At 37.1% G+C, this 18,787-nt stretch overlaps 1 protein-coding gene across 6 annotated transcripts in view; it reads right to left on the reverse strand.

The window, feature by feature from the left end:
- Positions 1-18,787, reverse strand: part of WDFY4 (WDFY family member 4) — a 267,352-nt gene that overhangs the window by 192,294 nt on the left and 56,271 nt on the right. For all 6 annotated transcript variants that reach the window (XM_064487947.1, XM_064487946.1, XM_031460981.2 and 3 more), the window contains exon 13: positions 636-729. In XM_064487947.1, coding sequence (XP_064344017.1) covers positions 636-729 — 94 coding nt within the window. The remainder of the gene's footprint in view (positions 1-635; positions 730-18,787) is intronic.

Below are 18,787 nucleotides of genomic sequence, written 5' to 3' on the forward strand. Positions count from 1 at the left end.
ACCATCTAAGAGATGGCGTCCCTGACCTCTACGCCTTTATCTAAACTAGATTTAACTGGGTCTCCCCTGACCTCCTTTCCCATCATTCTCTCAGCATCCTGTTTCTTCCCCCTTAATATCACTTGTCACAATTTGTGATTGTATATTCATCTGTGAACTTATTTATTTAGTCTGTCAGCCCTGCCACCACCTCCCAGTTCCCACCACAGATGCAGGCTCCTTGGACAGTGCTCATCAGGTTAGCCCTGCACGTGCTACACAGAGCACCAGCCAGGGTCACAGCCAGTATCCAAGGGATGGATGAATAAAGGGGGGACCCACCAATGCCCAGCACTGTACGTAGCACTCGGGATCTGCCTCACGAAGATAAATCATTTTTTTGGATTTTTGTTTGACTGTTGTTTTCAGAAGGTCACTTCACCAAAAGAAGCGATCTGCTTTGAGTGGCCACGGAAGGGTGGGCAGAACTCAGTCAAGGGTCTCAGACCCACTGACAGGAGGCGCTTCATGAGGGAGGCTCTGCTAATACAGGGGACTGGAGGCAAAGGCAAAAAGGGAAAAGGAGTCTCTGGGTAGAAGAGCTTAAAAGATAAATCATGTGGAAAAGACAAGCTCATGGGTTCATCAATAGTTACCTGAGGGTGATCTTCATGGTACAATCGCGGCAGCAGGCTGACCATGATGCACAGGACCCCAGGGTGCATGATCACAGCGTCGCCGTCATCCATCCTGCAGAGAGGGGAAGGGAAGCAGGACTTCAGATTTGAGCCTTCTAGTCTCTTCTGCTTTCCACAGGACTTTCCGGCTCTTTGTAAGACAAGCTAGGATACACATCCTCAGTCCACCAATTATTATCTACCTGACCTTGAACTAATTAATCTGAGCCTACCTTCCCCCAACTGTACAACAGAGCTAACAGTGCCATACTTCCCACCTAGAGTCATAGAATAACACCACGTGCGCTAAGGCACACTGCATGGCACAGAGTCAATGCCCAATGGAAGTTAGTTCCCTGGGCCTCTGCCTTCTCTCCAGATACGTGGGAGATGGAGATGCTCTCATTTTATGTTAAACACACATACACACACACACAAAGACTTCTGGATCCCTTCAAGATGGTGACCCTACTCTGTCCTCGCCACTGAACGAAACTGAAAACCCAGATAGAACACATGAGTAGTCTCTGAGGGCTCTGAAGAGTAAATGGTAGCAGAGAAGGAAACCAAACCCAAAGCACCATGCAACTGGCAACAAGTTTCCCGGGGCCTCCCCCTCCAGCAACCCCTGGTGCGGGCAGACAGGGAGCGAGAGCTGTGCCCCACGTGTGGACAGGACAGACAAAGCTCCAAGAAAAGGCTCTGTTCCTGGTGTGAGGAGCAGGAAAGGAGGCTCCTACAGGTCACAGACCATGGAGGAGGATCCCTAGCATTGTCTGCGTTGAGTTTCTCTACTCTTTTCCACCCCCACCTCCAGAAAACTCCACAGCAGCAGCAGCAAGCAGCCAGGCAGGCACCTGAAACTCTCAGGGAAGAGAGGTCAGTTCCTCTCTCTGACCAGAGGAACTCTGGTCCCAAGAGTGTAGCTGAAATCCCCAATGCTTTGGTCTCTCTTTTTCCTCTCTCTGCTTGGCCGCAGAGACAGATGCTATGGTAGGAAGTGCATGGTAGAGCAAGAAAACTAAACCCCCAGCTTTCTAGACAGAGGAGAAGAAAGGGGACCTAGGGAGCCAGAAAGGGAGAGCAAGAGTGTTTAAGAAAGTGAGATCATTAAGTTGTGTATCTATCTCTGAGCTCAATTCTGACCTGTGTATGTGTAGATCTGACCCAAAACCACATTCTAAAGGCTTTAAAAACTAAGATCAGGGGTAAACCACTATCCCAGACTGGCTCCTGCCTGGGGCGGTTGTGGGTAGATCAACTCGCTGTGCAAAGTCTTTGAAAACTGAACTGACACTGGAAATACGGTCCAAGTTAGGTGGGTAAGAACTTGTGACCTGAACCTAACTGGGCTGATCGCCTGCCTGAAACAAAATAATCAACTTTCTCCAGAAGACGCAAGAGCTGGAGTATAACACTCAAAATGTCCAGGATACAATCTGAAATTACTTAGCATAGAACAAATCTGGGAAATCTCAATATCTCACGTGGAAAAAGATCATCAACCGATGTCACGTCTGAGGATGGCGCAGATGCTGGAGTTACCGGCTGAGAACAAAAGCAACTATTATTAACCAAACTCCAAGATTTAAAGGCGAATACTTCTGAAGTGTGCAAACAACCAGGAAGTCTTGGTACAGAAATGGAAGCAATAAGAAAGAATCAAAAAGAATATTAAGAAGTGAAAAATACAGTAACAAATTTAAAAATCTCACTGAATGAGAACAAAAGAATGAGATGAGAGAGAAAAGGTTCCACTTGAAGACAGATCAACAGAAATTGCCCAGTCTGAACAATAAGAAGTAAAATATTTTTTTAAATAAAGAAGCTTCAAGGTCATGTGTCATAATACCAAAGGATCTAGCATTTCTCTCCCTGGAGTTCCAGGAGAGGAGAACAGTGTGGCGTAAAAAGAAAAAAAAACATTCAGAAATTTTTAGCATTATTTCTTCAAATTTGGTGAAAAACATAACCTTAAAGATTCAAGAAGCTTAGCAAAACCTAACCAAAATTGGCAAGGAAATCTATGCACAGGTACATAATAAACAACTGTTAAACCCTTAAAACCATGAAAAAAATCTTGAAAACAGCCAAAGGAAAACAACATATTACACATATACAAACAACATTTTAAATGACGGTGGATTTTCTTATGAGAAATCAGAAGGCAGAGGAACAAAATTTTTAAAGTACTGAGAAGAAAGGCACAGAACTCCCTATGCAGCAAAAATATTCTTCAGAAATAAAGGGAGAATAAATATATTCCCAGATAAAGGAAAACAGAGAGAACTTCCTGCCATCAGGTTTTTTTCTAAAAACAGTCCTAAAAGAAGGTCTTCAGATAAGAGGGAAATAATAACAGAAGGAGACTTGGTATTTCAAGAATGAAGAAGGAGCAACAGAAATAGTAAATATTTGGATAAATAACATAGGGTATTTTCTCTCTTAAGTTCTTAAAATCTGTACAATGGCTGAAAGCAAAATCACATGAGATATAACACATACAACAACCACAACAAAAATAAAGAAGGATAAGGGGACCCACAGAGAGGTAAGGTTTATATATTCCATTTAAAGTTGGAAAATATTAATTCTAAGTGGACTCTTAAAAGTTAAGTAAGTATACTGTAATCCTTAGAGCAAGCAGTAAAAAGACTAGATGAAGAGAGACATTCAATAGATAAATTCAAATGGAAAACTAAAATATAGTCAGGTAATCCACAAAAAGGTAGGAAAAGAGAAACAGAGGAACAAAAAAGAGGGAACAAATAATAAAACAGTAGACCTGAATCCAAACACATCAAAAATTACATTAAATATAGACGGTCTAATTACAATAGACACTATTGTCAGAATGGACAAAAAGACCAAACTAGATGCTATCTATAAGAAATATAATAATATAGATAAGCTAAAATAAGAGGGTGGCAAAAAATATATGATGCTAACACTAATCAAAAGAAAGCTGGTGTGGTTCTATCAGTCTTAGAGGAAGTGGACTTCTGGGCAAGGAAAATTACCAGGAATAAACAGGTTATGTTGCATAATGATTAAAGGATGCATACCATCCAAAATGTGTAGGCACTTCACAACAGACCAGGAATACTACTCAGTAATAAAAATGTATGAACTACTGATATAACAAATTGGGTTGATCTCAAAGGCCTTATGCTGAGTTTGAAAAGCTAGCCTCAAAAGATAACACACTGTATACTTGCATTTATACAGTGTTCTGTAAAAGACAAAACTATAGAAATAGATTAGTGGTTGCCAGAGGTTGGGGGTAGAAAGAAGGTTTCACTAAGAAGGGACAACATTCAGGAATTTAAGGGAATGGGACTGTTTGTTCTGTATCCTGATTATGGTGGTGGTCACATGACTCTACACATGAATTAAAACCCACAGAACTCTACACAGACCAAGAAAGGGACTCTTACTGTATGTAAATTGGAAAAATAACAATAAAAAGAAAAATTTTTCTTGGCACCACCAGCCCACATAATGGCTAAGATGCCAGGAGTGCTTCTAACATTTGTGTTAATTTATCCAATTCAACTTAACAGATATTTATTAACCTGAATATTTTCCAGGAACTCTGGATACATCTAAAAACTAAGCAAACTAAAACCTGTACCTGGGATGTGAGAAGAGGGGTGAAGACAATAAAGACAAACATAATAAATAGGTAAATTATAAATTATAAAAATTATTATCATCATATAATGTACTATATTATTATAATATTTTAATATAATAATGAATAAGGAAATTATATATTATGAAAAAAGACCTTAAGTGCTATTATAAGAAAAAATTAGAGCAGAGAATCAAGAATGCTAGGGTTTAGGAGGTAAGTAATTCACAATCTTAATTTGGGTGGCAGGGAAAGCTTCTTTGAGAAGGTAACATTTGGGTGGACTTGAAAGAGGGGATGCAGATATCCAGGGGAAAAGCATTTAAAGCAAAGGGAATAGTCTGTGCAAAAGATCCCAGGGTGGAAGCACATCTGGCATGTTCAGGGAACAGTAAGAAAGCCCATATCATTACCCTGATACAAAGCCACACAAAGAAAAAACTACAGGCCAATATCCCTTATGAATATACATGCAAAAATCCTCAACAAAATATCAGCAAACCAAATCTAACAGCATAATTAAGGGATTATATGTCATGATTCAGCAGAATTTATCCCAGGAATGTGAGTGGTTCGACATAAGAAAACCAATCAATGTAATATACCATACCAGCTGACAAAGGAAAAAAGATCACCTCAACTGACGCAGAAAAAACATCTGACAATATCCAATATCCTTTCATAATAAAAACACTCAGAAAATTAGGAACAAACAGCAACTTCCTCAACATGATCAAGGACATTTACGAAAAGCCCACAACCAACACACTCAGTGATGAAAGCTAATCCTCAAGTTCACATGGAATTGCATGCGCAAGATTCCCCTACATGGAATTGCAAAGGACGCTAAATAGACAAAACAATATCTCAAAAGAAGGATAAATTTGGACAACTCACAAGTTCAAAACTTAGTACAATGCTACAGTAACCAAAATAGTGTAGCAGTAGCATTAGATTAGACATATAGACCCATGGAATAGAATTGAGAGTCCAAACAAACTCACACATCTATGACCAATTTGATTTTCAGCAAGGATGCTAAGGCTGTTCACTGAAAAATGAGCTCTTCAACAAATGGTGCTTACAAAAGTGGATAGCCATATGCAAAAGAATGAAGCTGAACCTCACACAATATAATGGATTGACAACCTAAACATAAAAGCTAAAACTATAAAAATTTAATAAAAAAAAATCAAGGTAAATCTTCATGACCTTGGATTTGACAACAGGTCCTCACATATGACAGCAAGAGCATGAGCAACAAAAGAAAAAACAGATTAAATGGACTTTGTCAAAATTAAAAACTCTTGTGCATCAAAGGACATTATTAAGAATGTGAAATACAAGGCTAGCATTGCCCTGATACCAAAACCAGACAAGGACAGCACAAAAGAAGAAAATTACAGGCCAACATCCCTGATGAACATACACACAAAATTCCTCAACACAGTATTAGCAAACTGAAACCAACAATACATTAAAAGGATCAGACCCCATGATCAATTGATCATGTAAAGATGGTTCAACCTCTGCAAATTAATCAATGTGATACACCACACTAACAAAATGAAGGATAAGAATACTATCTTAATAGATGCAGAAAAAGCATTTGATAAAATACAGCACTCTTTTAGATTAAAATTCTCAACAAAATGGCTATAGAGGGAACACACCTCAACATAATAAAGACCACATATGACAAGCCCACAGCTAAAATCATACTCAACACTAAAATCATGAACAAGACAAGGACGCCTACCCTAACCACTTTTATTCAACATAGTATTGGAAGTCCCAGCCCAGAGCAATGAGGCAAGAAGAAATAAGAGGCATCTGAATTGAAAAGGAAGTAAAACTTTCAGTATTTGCAGATGACATGATATTTTACAGGAAACCCTAAAAACTCCACGAAAACACATTTATTGGTTAGAACCGATAAACAAATTCAGTTAAAGTTGCAGGATACAAAGTCAACATGAAAAATAATCTGTTGGCTTCTATACACTAATAATGAACTATCAGAAAGAAAAATTAACAAAATTGCATCAAAAATAATAAAATACTTGGGAATAAATTTAACCAAGGAGGTGAAAGACCTACACATTGAAAACTATAAGACATTAATGAAAAATTGAAGAATACAAATAAATGAAAAGATATACCATGCTCATGGACTGGAATAATTAATGTTGTTAAAATGTCCATAGTACCCAAAACAAAATCAGTAGATTCAGTGCAATCTCCATTGAATTTCCAACGGCATTTTTCACAGAAATAGAACAATCTTAAAATTTGTATGGAACCACAAAAGGTCCCAAAAAGCCAAAGCAATCTTAAGAAAGAAAAACAAAGCTGGAGGCAGCATGCTCCCTGATTTCAAACTATATACAAAGCTATTGTAATCAAAATAGTATGGTTTTGTTTTGATTACACAAAGATTAATGAAACAGAATAGAGAGCCAACAAATAGATCCATGCATATATAGTCAATTAATTTACAACAAAGGAACCAAAAATATACAATGGAGAACGATAGTCTCATTAAAAAATGATGTTGCCTGTTGGTGGAAATGTAAATTGGTACAGTCACTATGGAAAATAGTATGGAGGTTTCTCAAAATAAACTAAAAATAGAGCTACCATACAACACAGAAATTCTATTCCTGGGTATATACCCCAAAAAGAAAAGAAAAGAAAAAAAGAAAAACAGAAACACTAATTCAGAAAGATATAAGCACCCCAATATTCACAGCAGCATTATTTACAATTGCCAAGATATGGAAGCAAAGCAATGTATACATATACGGAATCTGTGTTGTACACTTGAAATTAACATAATATATGTCAATTATACCTTAATTTTAAAAAGAGAATGTAAATGAACAACCTATGGAATGGGAGAAAATATTTGCAAATCATATATCCGAGAAGGGTGTAACAACCACAATATATAAAGAACTTGTACAACTTAACAACAAAAAGTAAAACAACCCAATTTAAAAATAGGCAAAAGACTTAAAACAGATTTTTCTCCAAAGAAGACACACAAATGGCCAGCAAATATAAGAAGATATTCAACATCAGTAGCCATTAGAGGAATGCAAATTATAATTGCAACAAGACATCCCTTTACAGCTACTAGGATGGCTAGATATATATTTTTTTTGGAAAATAACAAGTGTTGGTGGAGAAATTAGAACCCTTATACATTGCTGGTGGGAGTATAACAATGTTTTAGCTGCAGTGAAAAACAGTCTTGTGGTTCTTCGGAAAGTTAAACACAGAATTACCATTTGACCCAGCAATTCCACTCTTGGGTATTTACACAAAGAGCTAAAAGCTACTCAAATAATTACATGTACACATATGTTCATAGCAGCACTGTTTACAATAGCAAAAACATGGAGGCAACTCAAATGTCCAGAAAGGGATGAATGGATAAATAAATCATGGTATATGCATACAATGGGGTACCATTCACCCATAAAAAAGAATGAAGTACTGATAGATGTTACAACGTGGATGAACCTTGAAAACACTGTGCTAAGTGAAAGAAGCCAGACATAAACACTACCTATTGTATGACTCCATTTCTACGAAGTATCCAGATTAGGTAAATCGATAAAGGCAGAAAGCAGACTGGTGGCTACATGGAGGCTGGCTGAAGGAATGGGAGTATGTTAGGATTTTCCTCGCGGAGTGATGAAAATATGCTGGAACCAGATAGAGGTGGTGGTTGCACAACACTGAATGTACTAAATACCACTGAGCTGTTCGCTTTATAACGGTTAATTTTTATGCTCTGTGAATTTCACCTCAATTAAAAAAACGGAAAGTTTTTTAAAAATTTTAAAGGAAAAAATGTCTAGCACCTGGGGCAGAAGTTCTCAAATTTTAATGCGCTTAAAAATAGCGAGAGGAGCTTTTCAAAAAACAGATCCCTAAACTCCAGATTCAGGAAATCTGGTTTATGAGACTGTTTTTTAGCACTTCTGCAACTAATTCTGATGCAGGTAGGTAGCCTATGTGGGCTGGCTGGCCTAGAAGGATGTCATCCAACTCAGGTAACAGAATCTGGTAAATATCAAAGAAAGTTAGCATATGAGTAATCATAACTGCAGCTGACACTTACTGAGGACCTCTCTTGTGTGTGTGTGTGTGTGTTTGTGTGTGTGTGTGTGTGTGTGTGTGTCTGTGTGTGGTGTATGGTGTAGTATGTGTGTGTACCATGTGTGCTGTGAGATGGGTGGTGTGTGTTTATGTTTCATGGAGATTATATATTCTGTATTTCGGAAGTCACATACATATTTTGGGGTTTATATAATATATGACGTCTATTTCATGAAAAATGTTACTCAAATTGTAGTTGTTACACAGATTAATTAACGCTTGTGACAAGCAGAGTACAGCATCCTGCACAAGAGTGTGCAGGAAACCGCAGCTGTGCTCACTGTGACTAACACCATTATCCTCGCCAGTCCTCACCTCACAGCAGCCCCCAGAGTGGACACTAACATTATCCCTGCATCTGAATCAGGAAATCAGAGCTCAGTGAGATAAAGTAACAGGCCCAAGGAACGTGGCCACTAAGGTGTACAGCTCACGGGTCTGAGACCAGGGCCCACTTTGTATAGACAGGGCTGAGCCAAGTCGCTTGCCCAGAGGGATGCCAAGTGACAGTGCTGGGCACGGATGAGCACCCAGTCCCCCATCTCCAGCCCACTGCCTGCCCTTTACCCCACAGACTCTCTCAGGAGGGGCTGGAGTTTCACTTCCTCCTTCCTAACCATTAGAGAAGGTCAAGGGTGATGTATTTCTTCTAATGAGGAAAAAAATCGTTCTGTTTATGAAATCTGACTCTTGTGCATGAAGAAACTGCTCATTATGAAACCAGGATGACATCTGACACAGGAGTTATCTGTAAACGATCAGGGCTGACACCACCTACGGGTTAGAGACAAAACCTTAAACTGCAGATTATTGTGTCAGAACATTCAGCAAAGCATCACTGTTATTGTGGGAGTATCCAGAACAAGCAGGACAAATACCACACACACAGAGGGTTTGGATGTAGACTTGGGTTCAAAGTCTTGCTCTGTGACTTACTAAATGTGTAACCTTCAGCCGTGTGTATACCGTCTCAGCCTCCATTTCTTTACTGGTTAAATTCTAGAATTTGAAAGAGAACTAAATGAAAATAAGTTATTAGTGCTCAGCCCACAGAGATATTCAACAAATGACTATTGCTTTTCATCACCTAATACCACGTACTGAATGTCTTCTGATGCTGACAAACACCTCCCTGCCCTCTAAGTGGAAGAAGATTCAACACTGAGATCCCAAGTTACCCTACATGCTGTCCAGGTGGCCACAGCAGAGGCCTCTTCAGAGACCCCCGCGCCCCTGGAACAGACAGATCAGGGAATCTCAGAAGGACAATTCCCCCAAGACAAAGCAAGAAGAGAAGGGCCTGGAATCTGCCCAAGGCCTGGCTACAAAGGGCAGCTGCAGCCTCACTGAGGCATTCCTGTGTCTGCAGAAAGGCAGGATATCCAGAATAAGGAAAGGCTGAAAAGGGAAGTCTTGGAGCAAGAATCACAATCAAAAATCATAAACCACAGGGAGAAACAAGGAATCTTCAGTCATCCACAGATACAACATACTGTAGAATCAGACTCTCAAAAGACACAGAGAAAAGAATTATGTTTCATACATTTGAAGAAACAGGAGAGAGAGAAACATGAGCAAGGAAAAGAGCTATAAAATCATCAAGTTTATTTGGAAAAGAACCAAACAGTATATCTAGAAATGTAAAACATGATCACTGAGATTAAAAATTCAAAACCTAAGTGGCTGGATTAAACATCGTATTGGACACAGCTAACAGGAGATCCAATGAGTTGGAGGACAGATCAAAAGAAATTGTACAGAACACAACACAGAGGGACAAAGAGATAGAAAATGTGAAAGAAAGGTTAAGAAACATAGAGGTTAGAAATAAAAAAGTAAAGCACAAATCTTACTAGAGTTCCACAAAAAACATAATAGAAAAAAAGATGAGAAAGAAGTAATAATTAAAAAGAATATCCAGAATTGGTGAAAGACACCAATGATCAGATTCGGGAATTTCAAGAAGAATAAAATTTTTTAAATAATCCAAATCAAGACACCCTACAGTAAAACTATAGAACAAGAATAATGAAAACAAAAGCAGCCAGAGAAAATGGCAGACTGCCTTCAAATAAACAGCAATAAAAATGCAGCTAATTTCTCAGTGGTTCCAATGGAAGCCAAAAGTTGGGGGAATATCACCTCCTATGCACTGGGAGAAAACAACTGCCCACCAAGAATGTACACCCAGCAAAACTATCTTTTGGAAATAGGGAGAAAATAAAGTCATATTCAGACAAATAAAAAAAACCCAAGAGAGTTCACCATAAATGGACCCTCACTAAAGAAAAATCTAACACATGTACTGCTTACAGGTGGAAAATAATTCCATATAATGGTACAGATTCAAGAATGGTGAGCACAGATGTTGAAAATATGTAGGTAAATCTAAATAAATATTGTATAAAACAGTAATAATAAATGCCTTATTTGATGGATTAACTAAAATTAAATAGAATTAAAATATTGGACAATAGAAATATATGTTAGGAAATAGTAATGATATTTAAGTGCCCGGGGTCTTTATATATTAACTAAAAGGAGGGTAAAAATAAACAGTAACAGTACACAGTAAATAGGTAAACATTATAAGGATGCTTATTAAATTATTTTAGGGTAACCACTAAAAGATTAATCATAGAGAGAATAAATTCCAAACCAGTAGATGGAAAAAAATTAAATAAAAAAAGAGAATTCAAAAGAAGACAGGAAAAAAAAAAGGTCAAATTAGAAAATACTAGTTTAAAAACCAAATTTTTTAAAAACACTCTTTACAAGAGAAACACCTAAAGCATAAAGACACAGAAAACTTAAAACAAAAAAATTTTGTTTTAATTTCAGGCATATATTAACCAAAAGAACACTGATGTAGCCCTATTATTATTAGACAAAATTGTTACTATGGCAAAATGTACTAATGGAGATTAAGAAGATCACCATATACTGATAAAAAATTTCATACCTCCAGATGATGGAAAAATTATAAATATGTGTGATTCTAACAGCCTCAGATATATGTAAGGTGAAATTAACAGATATCAACTAGTCTACCATTATAATGAAAGATATTTAACATACCTTAGTAACTGATATGCCAAAAACCTTTAAATTCGAATAAGGCAATTGACAAATTTCATCTAGAGGACATAAGTAGAGCATTGGACCTAACAACTGGAAGAAAATGCATTCCCTTCAAGCACACATGGAATATTTATGAAAAGTTACCACATTGGGGCACAAAATCAAGCTCAACTAATTTCAAGGGATTACCATCAGACAGTCCACTTTCTCTCATGATGACAAAATCAGAAGTCACTAACAAAAAGATGACCAAAAATACTTCGTAACTTTGGAAATTTATAATTTAAATGAGATTCAGCCATAAAACTATGTCATAAGGGAAACTGGGAAATATTTAGCACTAAACTATACTGAAAATTTAACATAATAAAACTTGTGTGAAAGAGCTAAAGTAGTTACAAGGAAATGTATGTTTAAGAAGAACAAAGATTAGTCTCCTAACAATTAAATTAGGAAAAAGAACACTAGTATAAATTCAAAGAAAGTAGAAGGAAATAATAAGTATTAAAAAAAAAAAACAGAAAAAATCTATGTATGAAAAACAAGAAAAGCTGCAAGTTGGTACATGAGACACATTAATAAATTAACCTCTGCCAAGAATGCTGGGGTGCTGGTGTCCGTGGGCAAAAGAGAAAGAAGACACAAATGGGAGTGTTAGGAATAAAAAGTTACAAGGATATTGTGAACAGCCTTATGCCAATAAATTCAACCTTATATGAAATGAGAAAATAAACTTGAAAAAGAACTTACTAAGAATGATACAAGAATAAATAGAAATTTACTCTTACAAAAATAAATCTTCACAGAGGTGACATCAGCACCGTGGTGGTGTGAAATGCTCCCTTTGTCCCTCCTCTTCAATCAACAACTAGTAAAACATTCGTAACTCCACAAAGCTTCCTCTGCGCAACACGTCAGGATGGTGGATATCCAAAGGTGGGTGAGTTGGGACACGTAGATGTGGCAGAACCAGGGAATAGCAGAGGCAGTGCTGTGATCCTGGCCCCCGGCCACAGCCCTAAGGCCACAGCAGCTGAGCCCACGGCCCCAGAGAACCTGGTAGCAGCAACAGAGGTGGCACACATGACTCAGGCCTCCCAATCATGATGGCACCCACAGCCACAGGGAGCTGGGCAGCTGCAGTGGCAGGACCCTTGACCCTGGTCCCTCCAGGCATAGTAACACTCATGACTCCAGCCCTACCTCCTGCCAAGGGCAGCAGCACCCATGAACTCAACAACCCTGGAAGCAGTGAAGGTGCCCATGACCCTGGCTCCTCCCTTTCCCCACAGTGGCAGCAGGGCCCCTGACCAAGGTGACCCCAGAGGTGTCAGAGGTGCCTGCCATCCCCCAGGCAGAAATGCTAGTGACAGCAGCAACACTGGCAGAAGCAAGGCACCAGCAGTGACAATGAGGGCACCAGGGACACCTCTGGCAGAGGTGATGGAGGGTAGAAAGTGCTGATTCTCAGCTATAGCCAAAAACTTGTGCTACAGCACCACCTACTGAAAAATAAAAGAGAAGCTTTTAATTAAGAACTCGAACTGTCAGAATCCAAGTAAACAAAGCTTTACCTAAATAAGAAAGTTGTTTGCTACCTCAAACACACTAGCAGAGGAACAACTCATCAAGCACCATAAGCAACCACAACACAGTATCACAAAAAGAAAATGACAGTTCTCCAGAAACCAAAATTAAGTCATGGAAGATTACGATCTAACTGATAGAGAATTCAAAATAGCTGTCATGAGGAAACTCAGTACACTGCTATAACTCAAAATGTCTGCTATAAGAAAACTCAGAGAGGTGGTTCAATGAGCTAAACAGTAAAATTAATAAACAGAAGGAGTATGTTGCCAAAGAGACTGAAACGTCAAAACAAGAACCAAACAGAAACTCTGGAGCTGAAGAACTCAATAAATGAGATTAAAGAATACATTAGAAAGCATTGAAACAGAGCAGACCATAGGGAGAGAGAATTACCACATTCAAAGTTAGAAATCTAGAAATGATTCAGGTAGAAGAGGAGAGAGAAACAAGATTTTGATAAAATAAAGAAACTCTACAAGAAGTATCCAACTTAATTAGAAAAGGCAACATAAGGATAATGGATATCCCTGAAGGAAAAGAGAGCTTATTTAAAGAAATAACAGCTGAGAACTTTCCAAACCTGGGAAGGAACTGGATACACAAGTCCACAAAATTAATGGGACACCAAGTTACCTCAAAGCAAAAAGAGCTTTTCCAAGACACATTATATTAAAACTATCAAAAGTCAATGATAAAGAAAGAATTTTAAAGCCAACCTGGGGGGGGGGGGGACAGTAAGCTGTAAGTTGCCCCCCGTTAGGCTATGAGCAGATTTCTCAGCAGAAACTCTATAAAGACCAGGAGGCAGTGGAGTGACATACTCAAAATACTGAAAGATTAAAAACTGTCAACCAAGAATATGCTATCCAGCAAAGTTATCCTTCAGATATGAAGAAGAAATAAAGCCTTTCCCAGACCAAGGGGGAAAAAAAGCTGAGGGAGTTCATCACCACTAGACCTGCCTTATAAGAAATGGTGAAAGGAGCTCTTCTACCTGAAACAAAAAGGCAAGTACACAAAACTTTGAGTTGGTGATAAACAGAGTCAGAAAATTGCAAAGTTATATCAGAATAAGTTTTTAAACAATTACAGCACAAAGGTTGAAGGGGGAAATAGCATTAAAAACAACCATAGCTACTCCAATTTGGTAATAAACTCACAACATAAAAAAGGGATAATTTGTGACAACAAACATAAAAGAGGAAGAAGAAAAGGACAAAAGCCTGTATAGGCAAATGAAGATGAGATGCTATCAGCAGAAAAAGAACTACTTAGTCCATAAGACAGTTTATACAAATCTTGTAACCACAAAACAAAAATCTAGAGCAGAGACATGAAACATGAAAAAGAGGAAACTTAGAAAAACAGCACATAAAACCACCAAGCTAAAATGGCAAACAGAAAATCAAGGGAAAAGAAGTAATGAAGATATACAGCAATCAGAAAACAAAAGACAAAACGGCAGCACTGGGGCCCCATATATCAATCATCACCCTAAATATAAAAGGATTGAATTCACCAATCAAAGACACAGAATGGTTGGATGGATTAAAAAACAAGACCCAAACAACCCAATCCAAAAATGGGCAGAAGACCTAAATAAGCAATTCTCCAATGAAGACATACAAATATCCAAGAGGCACACGAAAAAATGCTCAGTACCACTACTTATCAGAGAAATGCAAATGAAAACTACAATGAAGTATCACCTTACACCAGTCAGAATGGCCACGATTCAAAAGTCCACAAACAATAAATGCTGGAGAGGCTGTGGAGAAAAGGGAACCCTCCTACACTGTTGGTGGGAATGCAGTTTGGTGCAGCCATTATGGAAAACAGTATGGAGATTCCTTAAAAGACTAACAACAGACTTACCATATGATTCAACAATCCCACTCCTGGGAATACATCCAGAGATAATCTTAATTCAAAAAGATACATGTACCCCAATGTTCATAGCAGCACTATTTTCAATAGCCAAGACACAGAAACAACCTAAATGTCCATCAACAGATGACTGGATAAAGAAGTTATGGTATATTTATACAATGGAACACTACTCAGCCATAGAAAATAATAAAATAATGCCATTTGCAGCAACATGGATGGACATGGAGAATGTCATTCTAAGTGAAATAAGCTAGAAAGAGAAAGAAAATACCATATGATATCACTTATATGTGGAATCTAAAAAAAAAAAAAAGACAAACTTATTTACAAAACAGGAACAGACTCAAAGACATAGAAAACAAACTTATGGTTACCAAGGGGGAAGCGGGTGGGAAAGGATAAATAGGGATTTCAAGATTTGCAGATACTAACTAGTATATACAAAATACATAAACAACAAGTTTATACTGTAGAGCACAGGAAATTATATTCAATATCTTGTAGCAACTTCTGGCTAAAAAGAATATGAAAACAAATGTATGTATGTTCCTATATGACTGAAGTATTGTGCTGTACACAAGCAATTAACACAACATTGTAAACTGACTGTACTTCAATAAAAATAGATTTAAAAAAAAATAAACAAGACTTAACTCTATGCTGGCTCCAGGAGACTCAGCTCAGCTCTAAAGACAAATATAAGCTCAAAGTGAAGAGTTGGAAGATGATACTCTAAGCAAATGGCAGCCAAAAGAAAGCAGGTGTAGCCATACATGTATCAGACAAAATAGACCTCAAGCTGAAAAAGGTAACAAGAGACAAAGATGGACATTATATACTGATAAAGGGGACAACCCATCAAGCACACATAACATTTATTAATATACATGCACATATATATATATAAAGCAATTATTAGCAGACCTAAAAAGAGAAACTGACAGCAACACAATAATAGTAGGGGATTTTAATACCCCACTTACATCAATAGATAAATTATCCAGACAGTAAGTCAACAAGGAAACGTGGGCCTTAAACAAAACATTAGAGCAGATGGACTTAAACAAATACAGGACATTCCATCCAAAATCAGCAGAATACACATTCTTTTCAAGGGCACACAGAAATTCTCAAGGATAGACCATATCCATATGTTGGGACACAGGTCTCAATAAATTTAAGAAGATCGAAATCACATCAAGCATCTTTTCCAATCATACCCATATTAAACAAGAAATCAACCACAAGAAGAAAGCTGGAAAAATCAGAAACATGTAGAGACCAAATAACATGGTACTGAACAGCTATTGGGTCAATGGAGAAATCAAGGAGAAATTAAAAAGTACCTGAAGACAAATGAACAAGAAAATAGGACATATCAAAATCTATGTGATGCAGCAAAAGCAGTTCTAAGAGGGAAATCTATAGCAATATAAGCCTACCTCAAGAAATAAGAAAGATCTCAAAAACAATCTAAACTTACACCTAAAGGAACTAGAAAAAGAAGAATAAACAAAGCCCAAAGTCAGCAGAAGGAAATAAAAACCATAATGGAAATAAACAAAACAGAGACTAAAAATACAATGAAACTAACAGTACAATGAAACTAAGAACTAGTTCTTTGAAAAGGTAAACAAAATTGACAAATTTTAGCTAGACTCACCAAGACAAAAAGGCTCAAATAAATAAAATCAGAAACAAAAGAGAAGTTACAACAGATATCACAGAAATACAAAGGGTTATGAGACAGTACTCTATAAACCAACAAATTAGACAATCTAGAATAAAATGGATAAAATCTTAGACTTACACAAGCTTTCAAGACTGATTCATGAAGAAATAGAAAATCTGAATAGACTGATCACTAGGAAGGAGATTGAAACAGTCATCGAAAACCTCCCAAAAGACAAAGTTCCAGGACCAGCCAACTACACTGGTGAATTCTACCAAACATTCAAAGAAGAAACTCAAACTCTTCCAAAAAAAGGAAAGAATGCTTCCTGTATCACTTTATGAGGCCAGCATTACTCTGATACCAAAACCAGTCAGAACAACACAAAAAGAAGAAAATTTTAGGCCAATGTCTCTGATAAACATAGATGCAAATATCCTCAACAAAATATTAGCAAACCAAATACATCAAAAGGATCATATCTCATGATCAAGTAGGATTTATTCTAAGGATGCAATGGTAAGTCAACATCCGCAAATCAGTCAACATGATACACCACATTAACAAAATAAATGGTACAAATCATACGAGCATCTTAATAGATGAGAAAAAGCATTTGACAAAATTCAACATCCATTTATTATTTTAAAAACTCTCAGTTAAATGGCTATAGAAGGAACATAATGAAGAGCATAAATGACATAAATGTCAAATCCAGCTAACATCATACTGACAGTGAAAACTGAAGGCTTTTCTTCTTAGATTAGGAAAAAGAAAAGGATGCCCACTCTCACCACTTTTATTTGACACAGTATTGAAAGAATTAACATTGTTAAAATGTCCATGTTACCTAACACAATCTACAGATTTAATGCAATCCCTACCAAAATCCTAGCAATATTTTTCACAGAAATAGAATTTAAAAGTCCTAAAATTTGTATGGAACCACAGAAGGACTTGAATAGCCAAAGGAATTCTGAGAAAAAGGAACAAAGCTAGGGGTGTTCTGCTCCTTAATTTCAAATTATACTATAAAGCTACAGTAATCAAAACACATATAAAGAACTCATACAAGTCAACAACATAAAAACAAAAAATCCAATTAAAAAATGGGCAGGAATCTAAACAGACATTCCAAAGATGACATACAGATGGTCAACAGACACGTGAAAAGATGTTCAACATTACTAATTATTAGGGACATGCAAACCAAAACCACAGTAAGATATCACCTCATCCCCATTAGAATAGCTATTATGAAAAGACAAGTAATAACAAGTGTTGGTGAGGATGTAGAGAAAAGGGAACCCTCATACACTGTTGGTGGAAATGTAAATAAACAGTATGGAGATTCCTCAAAAAATTAAGAATAGAGCTACCATATCATCCAACTATTCTGCTTCTGGGTACTTATCCAAGGAGTATAAAAACTCTAATTCAAAAAGATATATGCACCCCTATGTTCATTGCAACATTATTTATGATAGCCAAGAAATGGAAACAATCTAAGTGCCCATCAAGAGATGAATGGATAAAGATGTGATACACACACACACACACACACACACACACACACACACTGGAATACTACTCAGCCATAAAAAGGATAAAATCTTGCCATTTGCAACAATATGAATGGACCTTGAGGGTATTATGCTAAGTGAAATAAGTCAGATGGAGAAAGACATATATGGTATGATTTCACTCATATGTTGAATATAAAAACTACAAAATAAATGAACAAACAAAACAAAAACATAGATACAGAGAATGGACTGGTGGTTACCAGAGGGGAAGGAAGGCTGGAGAAGGGCAAAATGAGTAGGATCAAATGTACAGTGACAGTGGAAAGAAGATTTTTGGTGGTGATGTGGTATATACAGAAGTTGAATTATAATGCTGTACATGTGAAATTTATATAATGTTATAAACCAATGTTACTTTGATTTTTTTAAATGTGCAAAGAATCTAACATATATTTGTCCAAAGAAGATACACAAATGGCCAATAAGCACATGAAAAGATTCTTAATATCATTAGCCTTCAGGGAATGCAAATCAAAAACACAATGAGATACCACATCACCCCCACTAG

The sequence above is a fragment of the Camelus dromedarius genome, chromosome 8 (assembly GCF_036321535.1).
Source record: "Camelus dromedarius isolate mCamDro1 chromosome 8, mCamDro1.pat, whole genome shotgun sequence".
Taxonomy (NCBI): Eukaryota; Metazoa; Chordata; class Mammalia; order Artiodactyla; family Camelidae; genus Camelus; species Camelus dromedarius.